This window comes from Neovison vison, chromosome 3, assembly GCF_020171115.1.
Source record: "Neovison vison isolate M4711 chromosome 3, ASM_NN_V1, whole genome shotgun sequence".
In the NCBI taxonomy this organism is placed as follows: Eukaryota; Metazoa; Chordata; class Mammalia; order Carnivora; family Mustelidae; genus Neogale; species Neogale vison.
Window position 1 is genome coordinate 51,151,583 of NC_058093.1, and position 14,129 is coordinate 51,165,711.

The 14,129-nt window shown below is 38.7% G+C and overlaps 2 protein-coding genes across 10 annotated transcripts in view; one reads left to right on the forward strand and one right to left on the reverse strand.

Annotated features, from left to right (window-relative positions):
- PRPF40A (pre-mRNA processing factor 40 homolog A) overlaps positions 1-12,293 on the reverse strand; it is a 56,746-nt gene extending 44,453 nt beyond the window's left edge. For 4 of the 8 annotated variants that reach the window (XM_044242077.1, XM_044242076.1, XM_044242075.1 and 1 more), the window contains exons 1-2: positions 11,088-12,293; positions 9,827-9,958 (exon numbers count right to left, since the gene is read on the reverse strand). In XM_044242077.1, the coding sequence (XP_044098012.1) occupies positions 9,827-9,958; positions 11,088-11,489 (534 nt within the window). In that variant the 5' untranslated portion in view covers positions 11,490-12,293. The remainder of the gene's footprint in view (positions 1-9,826; positions 9,959-11,087) is intronic. The other 4 variants (XM_044242081.1, XM_044242080.1, XM_044242078.1 and 1 more) reach the window with 2 other exon arrangements.
- Positions 12,294-12,416: 123 nt separating this feature from the next.
- Positions 12,417-14,129, forward strand: part of ARL6IP6 (ADP ribosylation factor like GTPase 6 interacting protein 6) — a 38,213-nt gene continuing 36,500 nt past the window's right edge. Inside the window, exon 1 of one of the 2 annotated variants that reach the window (XM_044242084.1) lies at positions 12,417-12,851. In XM_044242084.1, coding sequence (XP_044098019.1) covers positions 12,452-12,851 — 400 coding nt within the window. In that variant the 5' untranslated portion in view covers positions 12,417-12,451. The remainder of the gene's footprint in view (positions 12,852-14,129) is intronic. The other variant, XM_044242082.1, reaches the window with a different exon arrangement.

The window sequence follows — 14,129 nt, forward strand, 5'->3', positions numbered from 1 at the left end:
ATAAATACAGAAAATGTTACATTCTTATGAGAAGTTATTACAAAAATCAGACAAATTAAGAGCTCTTCCAAAGGCCTGACCATCACAAAAACCTGTTTCTCAAAGCCTGAAGAATACACTTTGTGGTAATGTTACTAGGATACATATAACATGTGGATACATGTTTCAACCCATCTGAATTCTTTCAGAGGACTTCGAGTTGATTTAGGCCAGTTACTTGACTGCACCATCAATACGAAACCAATAAAATTTTCTAAGGTATCCATTATTATTTTGTTTCTATACCAAACTGATCCAGGTTGCAAGCTTCTAAGATCTGTGGTTCAAATCCTCAGAAGTGACTTTCCCTTCCCTTCCCTTGGCCCAATAATCAAGTTGAGGCATTCAAGTTATTTTGTTGTCCCTTTTTGCATGGAAGGTTTACTTCTTGCTTCACATGAAGGGAATAGCCCCTTGGTCTCCCAGCTTTATCTGCAGAGTATTTTGGACTTCTCGTTAGGTTAGTTCTTTTTTCTCTCTAAGGGCACATAACGTAACAGTGTCTTACATTCACAGCATCTTAAGTTCAATGAAAATGGGATGTTGGAAGGAAGAAAGGAAGGAAGAAATTCTTAAACAGCTGCTACAATGATGACACTATAAATTCCAGAAGCAGATCATTCTTAAAGCTACAAAGCGGTGGTTCATATAAGCTTAATGAGAAGTACACTATAAAATCACAGACATGTAGAGCTTCACAAATTTTCCATTTAAACTCCTTTGGCAAATCATAATATTAAGTGTTACAATTACAAACTTTTAGTAGTTAGGAAACAGGAGAAAATGGGAAGGGTAAAACACATACATGAGACATAAGCTAAATTGTCTAAAATATTAAATATTTCAATTTTATGGCCACTTTGAATTTTTTAAAACCAAAAAATAATTCAGATACACTATTTGGTACACTTTATTCATAAATTGCCAACCATTTCTCTACGTATACTATATAAAATTTTCTACGTTTATTTCTGTTCTTTTAATGATAAAATGTAAACCAATTACTAAGATGTCTTCAGAAGGAATACCAATATGAAGAAAATAAAAAACAAGCAGAAACTAGGGAGCACTGCAATCTGCGCATTGTTAGGATCGCAGTTTTGGAAAGTTCCTAATTTTAAATAAAACAAGTCCGCTTCATTGTTCACTAGATCTTTTTAAAACTAAAGATAAAGTAATTAAAAGCAATGCAGTCAATGCTACAACACATTACGTCATACAAAATGGAAAACTAGTGCATTAGTTTCATGGTATCAAAACAAAAGTGAAGATCGTCACACATGGGCACTTCAGAAGTTCTTCTCTTCATAATTATTTTCTGAAGTTTTTCCTGCTGGAAAGAAATCACACAACCCAAGGATCTTTAGCTAAATACAAACTGTGAAATTTCACTGATTTTTAAAAACCATTCTTTCTGCAAACCTAAAGTTTCAAATCACCTGAAAAAAAGTTTGCTTCTTGCCTTTTTACTTGGTTCCTCTTTAAGTCAAATTCCACAAGTAAGTACACAGAGGATATTAAGTCTAGTATCTAAAAACCACTTTCACACCACTCACTTACCTTATAAATGAATGCAAAAAAAAAATTAATCACTGAACAACTGTAAAAACTCCATCTCTGAATGTAACTAGATATTCATTCAGTTAGAAATAGACATCAATACTCCTGTTTAAAGCATATTTTTAATAACCCAAAATAAGTAATCACATTTTGGGACTATCATTTAACCTTACTTCCTTGTCATTACAATTATATAGAAGTTCAAGATATTTATCATTTTCTGCATAACATTTACATAAACAAATAGCAGACATTTGCATATTGTTCCACATGAAACACAACCTTACCATTTAATAAGTTAATTGCCAGTATTCTAAAATACTTCGTTTGCTAAATACTCTCAACCTGGATGGTTTAGAATTGAAGTATACGCTCTTCCTTCAGATTCTAAGGAGGTTAGCTTAATGATGTAATCTCATGCTGCTGTATAGGGAAGCAGTCCAGTATAGCTATTAAGCATACTCTAGAGAGAGACTATCAAAATTCCTATCCTAGCTTAGTCAATCAGCAGCTGCATGATCTTGGACTAACTTACTTAACCTATCTGGGCCTCAATTTTCTCAACTGTAACATGGGGAAAAGTACCACTCACCTGTTAACATTGCTGTAGGGATCAAATGGGGCAATGCACAGAAAATGCACAGAACAGTGCTCAATAAATGACAGCTGTTTTATTACCAATACTCTCCCTCAACTCAGATAATAAAGTTTCTCTTCATTGTCCCTTCTCTCATTTATTCCCTATCTATTAGATCTGCACTTAGGTTCTTTAAGAGCATCTAATAAATAATGTAAAACCATCATCTTCAATAGGAATCAACCCATGTAATAAGGCAATCCCATTTTTAGCATCACATTTAATGCTAGCTCTGCAATGTCACTGGATAATTCACTTAATTCCCTGGGCCTTACTATTCCCACCTATGAATCAGACATTCATCCTCTAGCCACCCCTTTTTTAAGAGTCAGGAGGATCATATTCTGTAAGGTATATCCGTCTCTCAAACTTATACACAAAGACAGTGATAGAATTATAATTCCTTTTAAAACAGATTAGGTATCACAAATCTATTCCCTGAAATTTAAAAAAAAAAGGGGGGGGCAAGTAAATAGTTTAAATTATTAATGATACTTAGCCCACTGCCTCTTACCAAACTCCAAACTTCTTAATGAAGTCAAAGGAAATATAAAGAGAAAACTGCATATGGATAAAATGACAAAAACTTAAAAAGAACTGAATGAAAATAAACTATGATTTTAATTTTTAAAAAACTCTGAACATAGCAAGGATACCCACAAACTGTGATGTTTCAAGTCATACAGTATTAGACTTTAAAACTTCCTCTAAAAAGTCACCTAAGCCTTCTTCTGAACACAAGCCATCTAGGATAAAAGTATGGAGGAACATGACTATTACTATCGCCTACTCCAAGTTCTTTCAACTAAATTCAGTTTTAGATCTAGCTAAATCATTATATACTGTTTACACGAAAGTTTACTTTTTAGTTTCTTCTCAATTGTGGGAACCTTTGAAATAAGGAGCATTCTCATTTACATACATATCTCTAATGCAGAGGATAGGTATATGTACATAGCAGAAACTCAAATGCTTGTAAGTAGACAACTTTATGTAGATGTTCTTATTTGTGTACAAAGAGAAAAATCTTCTATTATATTTAATATACGCTAATACGTAATGACCTTAAAAATTACTGAAAAATAGCCTTTCAGAGAAGTAAACATTTTCTTTTATCACATGGCCAAGGAAACTATACTGAACCCCATGTTTTTGAACAGAAACTTAATGCTCGTTCATTAATCAAAACGTAATTTAAAAATCTTAACACAAAGATCAGGCTCCACTGAGTAAAATTATATTTGTATTATAGTGAGAACTTTGTTTTTTTAAGTCTAAGAGAAGTAAATTTTAAGAAAAAAAAAATCAAAGCTGAAGGAAAACAAATTATATTTCAACTCAGAATAGTCTCACTTGCTGACATGTTTAGTCCTTCAAAAGACATAGCTACCAGCATCACTCAGATTTGGAAAAGATTCAGATTTCCACTTTGAGTGCACTGTACCAAGTAAAAAAGAAGCAATTAGAAGCAGATTTTCTTTAAAGCCCATTAGGCAAAAAACTAATTATCTTTAGTACTACCACTCACTACAAATAACTTTTCATTATTAAGCAAAAGAAATGTATGATTACTTGACTAGAGAAAGAGAAGAAATCTAAGAGATTCATCTCCACAAAACTTCCAAATGTCTACAAATATCATTACTGCCAAATCAGCCATCAGAAGATGAGAAAATAAAGTTCAGCCCAGGCATGTGAGGGAATACCTGTTAAGTTTTTCAGTGCAGGATATATATACATTATGTATCTTAACACCACAGCCAACAGACTTAAATGCCTATTGACTAATAGTGGTATGGAGAAAGGAGTAAGAATGAAAGACTAACAACTTTTATACCTAAGAGTAATCTACTCTTTCTTACTTAAAAAACCTTCATGACTTAGCCTTATCATTTCTCTAGTTAAAAACAAACATCCTGGGGCACCTGGGTGGCTCAGGTCATGATCTCAGGGTCCTGGGATCGAGCCCCACCTCAGGCTCTTTGCTCAGCAGGGAGCCTGCTTTCCCCTTTCTCTGCCGATTTGTGATCTCTGTCTGTCAAATAAATAAAAAAAAAATCCTAAAAAAAGGAAAAAACCATCCTAGTACAGAGCTATGGGATACCACAGGTAGCTTAGGTAGCTTTATTAGCTACTGATACACAATCTTATGATGATTTTAAGTCACATCATAAGTATTTCTAAAACACCCAATTAAAAATCAACCTGTTAACCTGTTGAGATTTGTTCTCTTTCCTTTTTAATCCTGTTACTTACTGAATACATCTGTTGTACTCTATGGAGGGCTTCATTGTATCTGTTAATACTTATTTTCGTGTTCTCTTTTACCTCCTAAGGACCAGACTAAATGGAAAAACAGCTTCAATACAGCATTTCTCCCAAAATGCTAATTCCATGCAACGTTAATTCCATGCAATGTGCTAGACAAAGCAAAATAAACACATAACAGGGAGGTAAGGGAGCCTAGGGAAGTGAGGAAAGGGAAAATGGTTAAAAAACAAACAAACCAAGTAACAATGAGAAAAACAGTTTTAAAAGGCTTTTGTGAGACTTCTCAGCATTCTTGGAAAATACTGTGCCCTGTGAATCTCAAAGGAGGAGAGGAATACAGCTTATTCTTCCACACTTACACTGTCTTCTTAAATCTATCCAAATACTCTCCATACTCGAAACGCTACTCTAGCTAAAGTTTCTTAATAGATGAGTTCATATTGAACTGTAATGCTATCTAAAGAAATCATTAGCAAATCTATCAAAATCGAACTATATACACAGCTTACAAACATATTAGATCTGGGTCAATCTATTTTTTAATAAGTACTTGCCTGGATAATGTAAATGCATACAGAAAGTTACTGAGATTCAATAATTATGAACAAATAACCTAAGGGGGAAAAAAGCCTTTTTGTTACTTACGCATGTCCAATTCAACAACAAGGATTCTGTAAATACCCAAAATAATGGTACTTCAAAAGCAACAGGAACAAATCAATTGGTCAAATCAGTCAGTCTAAGATACACCAATAGTATGGATTTCTGGAAGGCCTATATGCCAAATCGTCATTTACCCCTGAAGGTATGGAAAACTTTTTGTGGTAAAATTTAAAAAGACCATTACTAAAGTCAGACAGATAGAAATACATTTGGCTATAATTTAAAATAAATGGAAACAGGTATTTTTGCTTTATCCACCAAAAATTATTACATTTTATCTTCCATTTTTACCAAATTAAAAAAAAACAACTATAGAGAGGCAAACACTAAAAATAAGAACTAAGTTGTAGCATTGTAAAGTCACAAGTAACCAATGAAAATAGTCACATGTAACATCTACTATCTTCATGGCCTATACTGTAGGAAAGACTGTTTTTGTTTCATTCATTCAACAAGTATTTTACCGAGCACCCATGCTGTGCCAAGACTGTGCTCAGCACCTGTGGACTTCTTATAAAGTACAAAACACAGGACCTGCCCTCTAAGAGCTTACAGTCTATTATGTGCTGGAAAGACACAGCAAATAAACCATAAAACAAAACAAAACTAAATCCCAAAATAAGTGAAACAGAGTTACAGGTACATTTCATAGGATTTTTTTAATTTGAAAGGGAGGTGTATGCTGGGCAAAAAAGTATGCTGATCTTCAGGAGAAGGAAGAACTTGAAATGGCAGAACTTACGTAAGTGAAGTTAAGTTCATGGTGGTAGTGAGCTGTGGGTAGGAGAGCATGAACAGCACAAGCTCACTCAAGAACTAATATAATCAGTCAAGATATCATAAAAAGATATAGCCTGCGTTCAGCTTAGGGAGTGTAAAGACATGAAGCTCAGAATTATGCACTGAGTTGTACTCTGGGAGATTCTTTAAATTGTGGAATTTAGACATTATACCTTAGGTACAAAAAAAACACTGGAGGTTCTTGGGCAAGGAGACAACATGATAAAATCAAGAACTTGAGGGGCAGACTTCAAGCAAGAAAACCAGCTCAAAATTTGTTAAGAGTATCCTAGGCATGGGAGTGTAACTACTTGGGTCCAGATGGCAGAAGGAATACAGTCAAGATCTGTTAAAACCTGCCTCACTAATTTTAAGAACGAGAAAATCAAAATCATTTGTGAAAAGCATTCATTTATCAATTTATTAAACAAAGGCAAAAAAGTACTGAATGATTAGGGAGTCATTAAAGAATTTTATGTCCATATCAATCCATAAAATCTCATACATATCATCTGTTCTTACCAAATGATCTGAACTGAACCATAGGTTGTTAGAGCTGAAGAAAACTTTAAATCTTTTATTCTACTTTTCTCATTAAAAGAAAAATTAAAAAAAGAAAGAACCACCTAAGAGGACTCTTAGGCTTTCAGTGAAGGCAAAATCACCTGTGAAAAAGGTAGGACTTGCATGCGCTTCACATAGAAAGAACAACAAGAATTAGTAAGATGTGAAAACCTTTTAAAAGCAAAACATTCCGGGGCGCCTGGGTGGCTCAGTGGGTTAAGCCTCTGCCTTCAGCTTGGGTCATTATCTCAGGGTCTGGGGATCAAGCCCCTCATCAGGCTCTCTGCTCAGCAGGGAGCCTGCTTCCTTCTCTATCTACCTGCCTCTCCACCTACTTGTGATCCCTGTCAAATGAATAAATAAAATCTTAAAAAAAAAAAAAAAAAAAAAAAAAAAGCAAAACATTCCTAAGTAAAAAATGGCCTCACATACAATCACATCTTAAGGCAAATCTCTACTGCAAATATTTGAGTATTGTCACCAAGCAAGGAAGTTACTTTATTAATAACGGTTTTTTAACCAGTGATAAACCATTATTTAATTTCCATATTATTTAAAGTTTATACACCTTTCAAGGTCCCTCTCAAATATAAGATTCTATAATCCTGTAAAAGTAGGACAGCTTTCCCATATGAACAGAAGAGGCAAATTTAATCTATACAATAGATATCTCAGATAAACCTGAAATCCACTTTTTAGTAGTAACAGAACAGCCTGAATTCTAAAAAGGGCACAGTAGGTCATCTTCTGAATAAAAACAAACCACCAAACTCCTTCAGAAAACCATAATACCCTTTAAACCTAATTAACTTGATGCATTTGAAAAATTCTGACTTCTGTATGTTGTTATTCTGTCCAGTCTGAATATTATTTTACAAACAAGTTTTAAAATTTCATGTCACATTCAGTAACATTTCAAAGACCAGAATCATTTAGCAAGTAAGACTGGCACCAATTTTCATTTTCAGCTGGTCCCAAAATGAGATATTAATGTGAACTAGGCAATATACATGAAGGTTCCATAACCTTCAGTACCAAAGTCTAAAAAATCTGTAAACTAATTTTTAAAAATTATATGACAGAACGCTACCGACTTTGTGTCACTATAGCGAACTATATAAGCATGCTGCTGTTTTTCATTAACTTCTGACCATTAATACCTCAAAGTGGATAGAAGATCAATTTTACTAACCGTCCACTTTTATTTTTAAGCAAGTTGTTTACTGGGCTTTAAATTAGATTTCTAGATTACTTGAGTATATTTAAATTATCCATGCCCTCCAAGTCAGTTACCAAAGCTCAAATAAGAATTAGTTTTACCAAGATTTGGGCCCCATAAAAGTTGAATATTAAAAGGAAAAAAAGAAACAATTGAATTTTAAGGAAAAACAATGAAGATTTTCTTGGGACCCTAGAAGCTGGACTCTTAAGTCATTCATTCATTATCCTAATAGGAGCCAACAGGGAGAGAGACTTTTAAACATCTAAATAGTCAGGTACATTTAAAGATACATGGCATAAACTGGTCTAGGAAAAAAGAAGAAAACCACAAGGTAAAATTCAGAGTATTTCAACAGATGTGTACCAAATAGCAAGTAATCTTACTAGGAAGATGGTCACTGATATAGCTAAAGAGAAAGGGCCATAAAGGAAACTGTGACCAGCTTATGTCAATGAGATACATGAAAGTACTTTAAAAAAATTAATAAATATAATCTGCATTTTACTAGAAATGACTAGCTGGTGTCTTGGTTTGGTAGTGCAATAGCACCATTACAGCAAGGGTAAACAGGTCAATCCCTTGCAAAACTTACCTTGATTGGCCCAATGGAAACAGAAGGCCCCAGAAAAGAGAGAAGCATCTGGCAGTAGCAAATTGTTTTATTTTATCTTTCTGTGGAAAGAAACTAATTTTAAATAAGAACCAGAGCATTTAAAGAATAAATATTTTTTAAAGCTCATTATCTAGTTAGAGCAGCTCTACTAAGAAAACCAGAAGAGCTCCTTGCTGCTTAGAGATGGAAAGAAACAGAAGAAGAATCAGAGTTGTTTCTCCATCACCTAAGAAAATTTTAAAACTTGTGTTATTCTAGAACAACAGAATAAAACGGTTCTTTCAAAAACAAAAACAAAAAACAAACCCCAAAAAACCCCCAAAACTCCTACGGGCAGAATCTTTTGGGCCTGGTGTCTCTGAACAAAGATTTTTGTACAAAATTAAGGGCTACATTATAAATAAAAAGGAAGAAAATCACTTGACATTAAGCCCTTCTACTCCTAAGGTTAAGTTCAAAGAAAAAGACACAAAGCAAGGTCCTTTCTCCACTACAATTTCACCAATAACTTAAAATATCAAGGCTTAAGTGATTATTAACACAAACAGTATTAATTAGCAAAAAGACCATACCTAATTGACTGGCTTTCCAATATATTTTATCAGCCTAAATTTTTGATGATTTATTGAGATACTCAAATTGAAAGAACTCAGCCACCAAAGAATATGTGTATTACAGAACCTGACAGGGGGCATAAAATTATTCATGGTAACTGAACCTGTTACCTTTCTTGGATGCTTCTCTAGGAACTCAGTTCTACTGAATTCACTGAGTCAGCATTAAAACCTTTTGATCTAAATCACTCCCACAAAATGTCCATTTACAATTTATGCTGGGGATGAAAGGGACAGCTCAAAAGCAGGAGTGCAGAAGCAGTAAGCATTAAAACAAAACAGAAACAAAACAGTATTAAGTGGAACGTGAACCATCTATTGGCACTGCCCTATGAAGAATCAAATTAGAGAAGAATCTCCCTTCTCTACCCCCACTGCACGCGCGGGCACACACACACACACACACACACACACAAAAGAAGAAGCTATTTCAGAAATAAACTTTATTCTAAAGCAAAGACCTAAACAATTGCTATTTTTAGATTCTATGCATTTATGTGGTCCATGGATATAAGTTATGTTGACCTATAAAATAATATTCACTCTTCAAACATTAACTTCAATTAACATACTTGGAAAAAAGAATGTTAATACACTAAGAAGACTACATGTACAATTACTTGAAAAAAGAACTCTTAGTATTGTTGTAGCAAAAAATAAATTTTTTATACAGAAGGCTTTTCCTTACATTCAAAATTTGATTAGTGTAATGACTCAACATTTGACTTATTTAACAATATTATTTTGACATAAACTAATTCTTAAACAGCTACAAATATTGACCCAGGTTTTGAAATCTTGACACAATGATACCACAGGCAAAAATAAACAACAAATACAAAATAAAACAAAAACATTCTTACTTGTCCCATTGGTGGCCCTCCCATAGGGGGCATCATTTGCGGCATCATTCCATGAGGTACAGGAGGCATATTCGCTCTCTGACCCATAGGATGCATTCCCATTGGGGCATAATGCATGCCAGGATGCCCCATCTGAAAAACAGGACAATTTAAAAATCAGCAAGTAAGACAAATGCTTCTCAAAAATCTGATTTCCACATATTGGTTATGTGCAGTGCTTTAATATTAGATGAATGTGTGATTCAGTTACTGGATTAGCTTATACTTCCTTGTCTTAAACAAAATGCACTACCCACCAGTATTCATAATGAGCTTGCAACTGACCAAACTACAGAACGAAATAGGAAAAATTAAGATAATTACTGGGCAGCTAGAGTATATATTTTACTTTTCAGAGCAGCCTGCTTTAATCAGTTAGCTTACTAAACCCGAGGAACATGTGAAAACCAATTTAAAAACTGTTATGGGTGAAAAACCACAACTCTGTTCTATTTCACACAGCAGATAGCTAGTTAATATCTTAACCATAACTATTCTTAAATTTATTTTTAAGTTAATTTTAAACTTTGAAACGAGGATTTTCCAAATTCTTTCGGATAAGAGCTGGTCTCAACAGAACACAAACATTATGGGTACCCAGGGACACTTAATTCCTAACATGTGAACATAGTACTTCCTAAAAGAATCTTCAACACAAGAAAAATTACTTCTGCCAAAAAAAGAAAAAAATTTTTTTTTTCAGACTAAGGTCTATCACTCAAAGACCCTAAATACAAACAACTAACATTTCCATTTTAATTCCCTTTTAAAAGACAACTATTTCTCTACCTTGGTGCCCATTGTTCCAGGTCTTAAAACCAGGTAATTATGCCCTGCCAATCTTCCCGGCTGTACCCCTTGCAACCACCACTACTACTGGTGAAAACAGATTTTGGCAGCCTCTTTCAAAGTCTACATAATCAAGTTTCCGCCTCCCCCTCCCTGCTACAGCGGGCCTACCTCTCCAAAACGCTCACCCCGCCCAAGGCCCAGCACCTCCACCGCGCATCTGTCTAGGCCAAGCCCAGTAAGAACTTCCAGGGACCCACATTCTTCCCTTTGTGCATCCCCACTCTCCAATACTCCTCCTCCTTACATAGCCCACCATCTCGAGCTCTTTCTTCGTCCACTCTCATCTTCTTCTCCTTTTGGAAAAAGCTTCCTGCCTCTCTGACTTCGTTTTTCATTGTGCCGCTTTCCCCCTGCTCCACCGATCCCTTACCGAGGGCCGTCTCCTCAGGAAGCCGTCAGCAGAGACCCAAGAACTGGAGCAGAGGCTTGAGCCGGACAATCTCCGCTCCCCGTCCCCGGGACCCCGCGAAGGAGGATGGCTCTCCATTTCACTCACCATGAGGCCTCCACGCTCCGCTCCCGTCCCCGGCCTCATCGTCGGGCTCAGACTGCTCCGCCGGCGGCCACTGCCGCTACACATACCAACAAGAAGCGATCTGAGTGGCTGGCGCCCACTGGGGCCAAAGGTTAAAGGCTGCCCTGCGCTACGGGGCGGGATCAGCGGGGCCAATAAGCTGACAGGCTTCCCGACTGTCCAATCAGAGTGCGCTGCCGACACGCAGCTCTGCGGCGATTCGCCCCCAGCCTCAGCCTCACTCGGCGTCGCCTGCATGGACGGGGGGGAGGGGGACGGAGGAAGTTTCTGCGCCTCCGCCGGGAAAACTCCACCAACTTTCCCCGGGGAAGGGAAGACAACGATGTCCCAGCTTCCCGAGCTTAGACCACCTCACCCCGTAGGGGGTGGGGCAGTTGGGGCCTGCCACCTTCACTCCCTCCGCCCGAGTTACGTACGCCCCACAAACCTGAGGCTGCCCGGGGTGGGGTGGGATGGGGGTGGGGTAAGCAGCTTCTAGCGTTAGCGGTGGCGGGGCCAGGCGCGCGCGCGCCCGGTGCTCGAGGAGGAGCGGGGGCGGGGAACAGGAGAGGAAGGGGGGGCTCCTTAGGCGAGGGTTCGAGCTCCGTACGCACCAGCTGGAAAGCCCGCGGAGGGGGCGGGAAGGAGGCGTGTCGAGCAGGGTGGAGGGAAGTTGTGATGGGGCGGGGAGAACAATGCAAAAGAGAAAGAGAGAAGGGCAGTTAGGCAGGGGGGAGCGGAGCCAGAGAAAAATAGCATATAGCAGAAGAAGGGAGAAAGCTAATCAATTGGGAAATGGGAATCCGAGGGGTATGGGCGGGCGCTAGGACCGGGCGTCGAGAAGATGCGGCTTTGGTGCTACTGGGGCGCGCGCTTGCCTGGAGGTGACGCGGCCGTGGCGGAGGTCTCTGGCTGGGACGAAGCACTGCAGGGAGAGGAGACTTGACTACCTTTAGCCTCGGCTCGGCTCTTTCTGCGCACTTCTCTGCTTTCTTTCCTTCCTACTAAGCTGGGGTCGTGCTCTGGCCCAGGGGCGCCCAGCCTTTCTTTAGGTCCCCACTGCACCCTCCCCGCCCAGTTGCGCACCTCTGCTCCCCCCTGCGCGCCAGTGCCGGTGGTGGAGGCTGTGGGGGGGTCTGGCCGCTGATTGGCTGCTGCGAGCGCGGGGCGGGGCGGGTGGGAGTCTCTCGACTTCCGCGGGCCCGCTCGTCTTTCCCGCCATGTCGTTCGTGGAGGGCGGGCGGAGCTCCGCTGCTCTGCGCCGACGTCTCGACACCCCAGTCACTTTTTCCCGGCCCGCGTTTTCCACTTTCACTCAGGGGGATAGTTGGGGTGAGGGTGAAGTGGACGAGGAGGACGGGTGCGACCAAGTGGCCCGTGATCTGCGGGCGGAGTTCTCGGCCGGGGCGTCGTCGGCGCCTAGAAAGGGCTCACTATTCCGGCGGGACGGGGACGGGTCTCCAGTTCTGCCCGATAAGCGCAATGGCATTTTCTCGGCGGTTGCGGACGACAGAGCCCAGGCTCGGCGGTGGCCGGTCCAGGTCCTTTCAATTCTTTGTTCGCTGCTGTTCGCCGTCCTCCTCGCCTTCCTCCTCGCCATCGCCTACCTGATCGTAAAAGGTACTGAAGCTCCGGCGTTGAAAGTCTCTGTCCAGAGTAAAGTTGATCTTGGACGTAGGTCTTGCCTTTCATCTGTCTCCTCCCCATCAAAGGACGGCAAGCTGGGAGTGACTTTCACCCAGAGTCCTCACTGGCACCTTTCTTTGCTCATCTCCTTTTGTTTTGTTTTGTCTTCGGAATGGTGGAGCACCCTGGTGCAAGCTTAGGAGACCCATTTTCAGAAAGGGCCTTGATGAAATGGGTATTCTTGAAGCGACAGTAGAGTCTGTGAACACTTGGGGTGAAATGTTGACAAAATTAAGCATTATGGAGGACAGCAGTCATTAAAAGAGGGTGAAAAGTGTGTGATTAAAATAGGCTATTCGTATTCAAAGACTTTATTCCACGAATGGTTAGAGGTATGCTATTCACTAATTTTGTACACGCACAGAATTCCAGAAAGAACGAATTTCCATCCCACAGCCAAAAGTTCAACTTTTACAGGTAAAATAATTAGCACCTCTTGGTTTTGTATTAGGTTTTCAACAGAGTGTAGTGGTGAAGTTTTATAAGAGGACCTAAATAACCTATTCTCTGATTATTAGTTTTATTTTCTTGAGTGTGAAGTTTAAGTATCAACCAGATTGGAATAGAAAGAGATGTACTGTGAAAAAGTTTTCAAAGTTTATCCTGTAAACTATATGGCCGGATATTTATTTTACAGTGGAAAGAATCAGACGCGAGTTTAAATCTCAGTTCTCGTTCGTGTGTGACTTTGGCCAAGTTACTAACAAAAATTAAAACAAAAACTACTTTAGTTCTGTGAGAAGCGCCCAACAAGTTGCCATGCAAGTATTAGGTTTTTTTTGTTTTGTTTTGTTTTTATTAAATAGAATTAAAACTCCAGTTTTAATTTTTTCCTCATTGCTTCCAAGCTCCTACTGGGCTGCAGATGGCTTGATTTTCATGCACAAGACAGTTTAGAGTAAATGTGAATCTCTTTATACAATGATCTTGGGTGTCAACTGTCAATGTTAAATATGAAACACATAAATATGTTTACACATATATTTAACATTGTATAACAGTGTTTCATTACTCTTTCACTCCCCTCCTCTTTTTTTCCACTGTATCTTGGAGAGAGTTTTGTAGGTTATTTCCCTTGTGCTGTGAGAGATTTCCTTTATATTATTAAGTCACAAAACTTGGTAAGCGGAGTCCTATGCAGAAGACATTGAGTTGTGCTTACTTTTGAGAATGGAAGAAAGGAATCTAATATGCTATGTAATTTCCATTGCA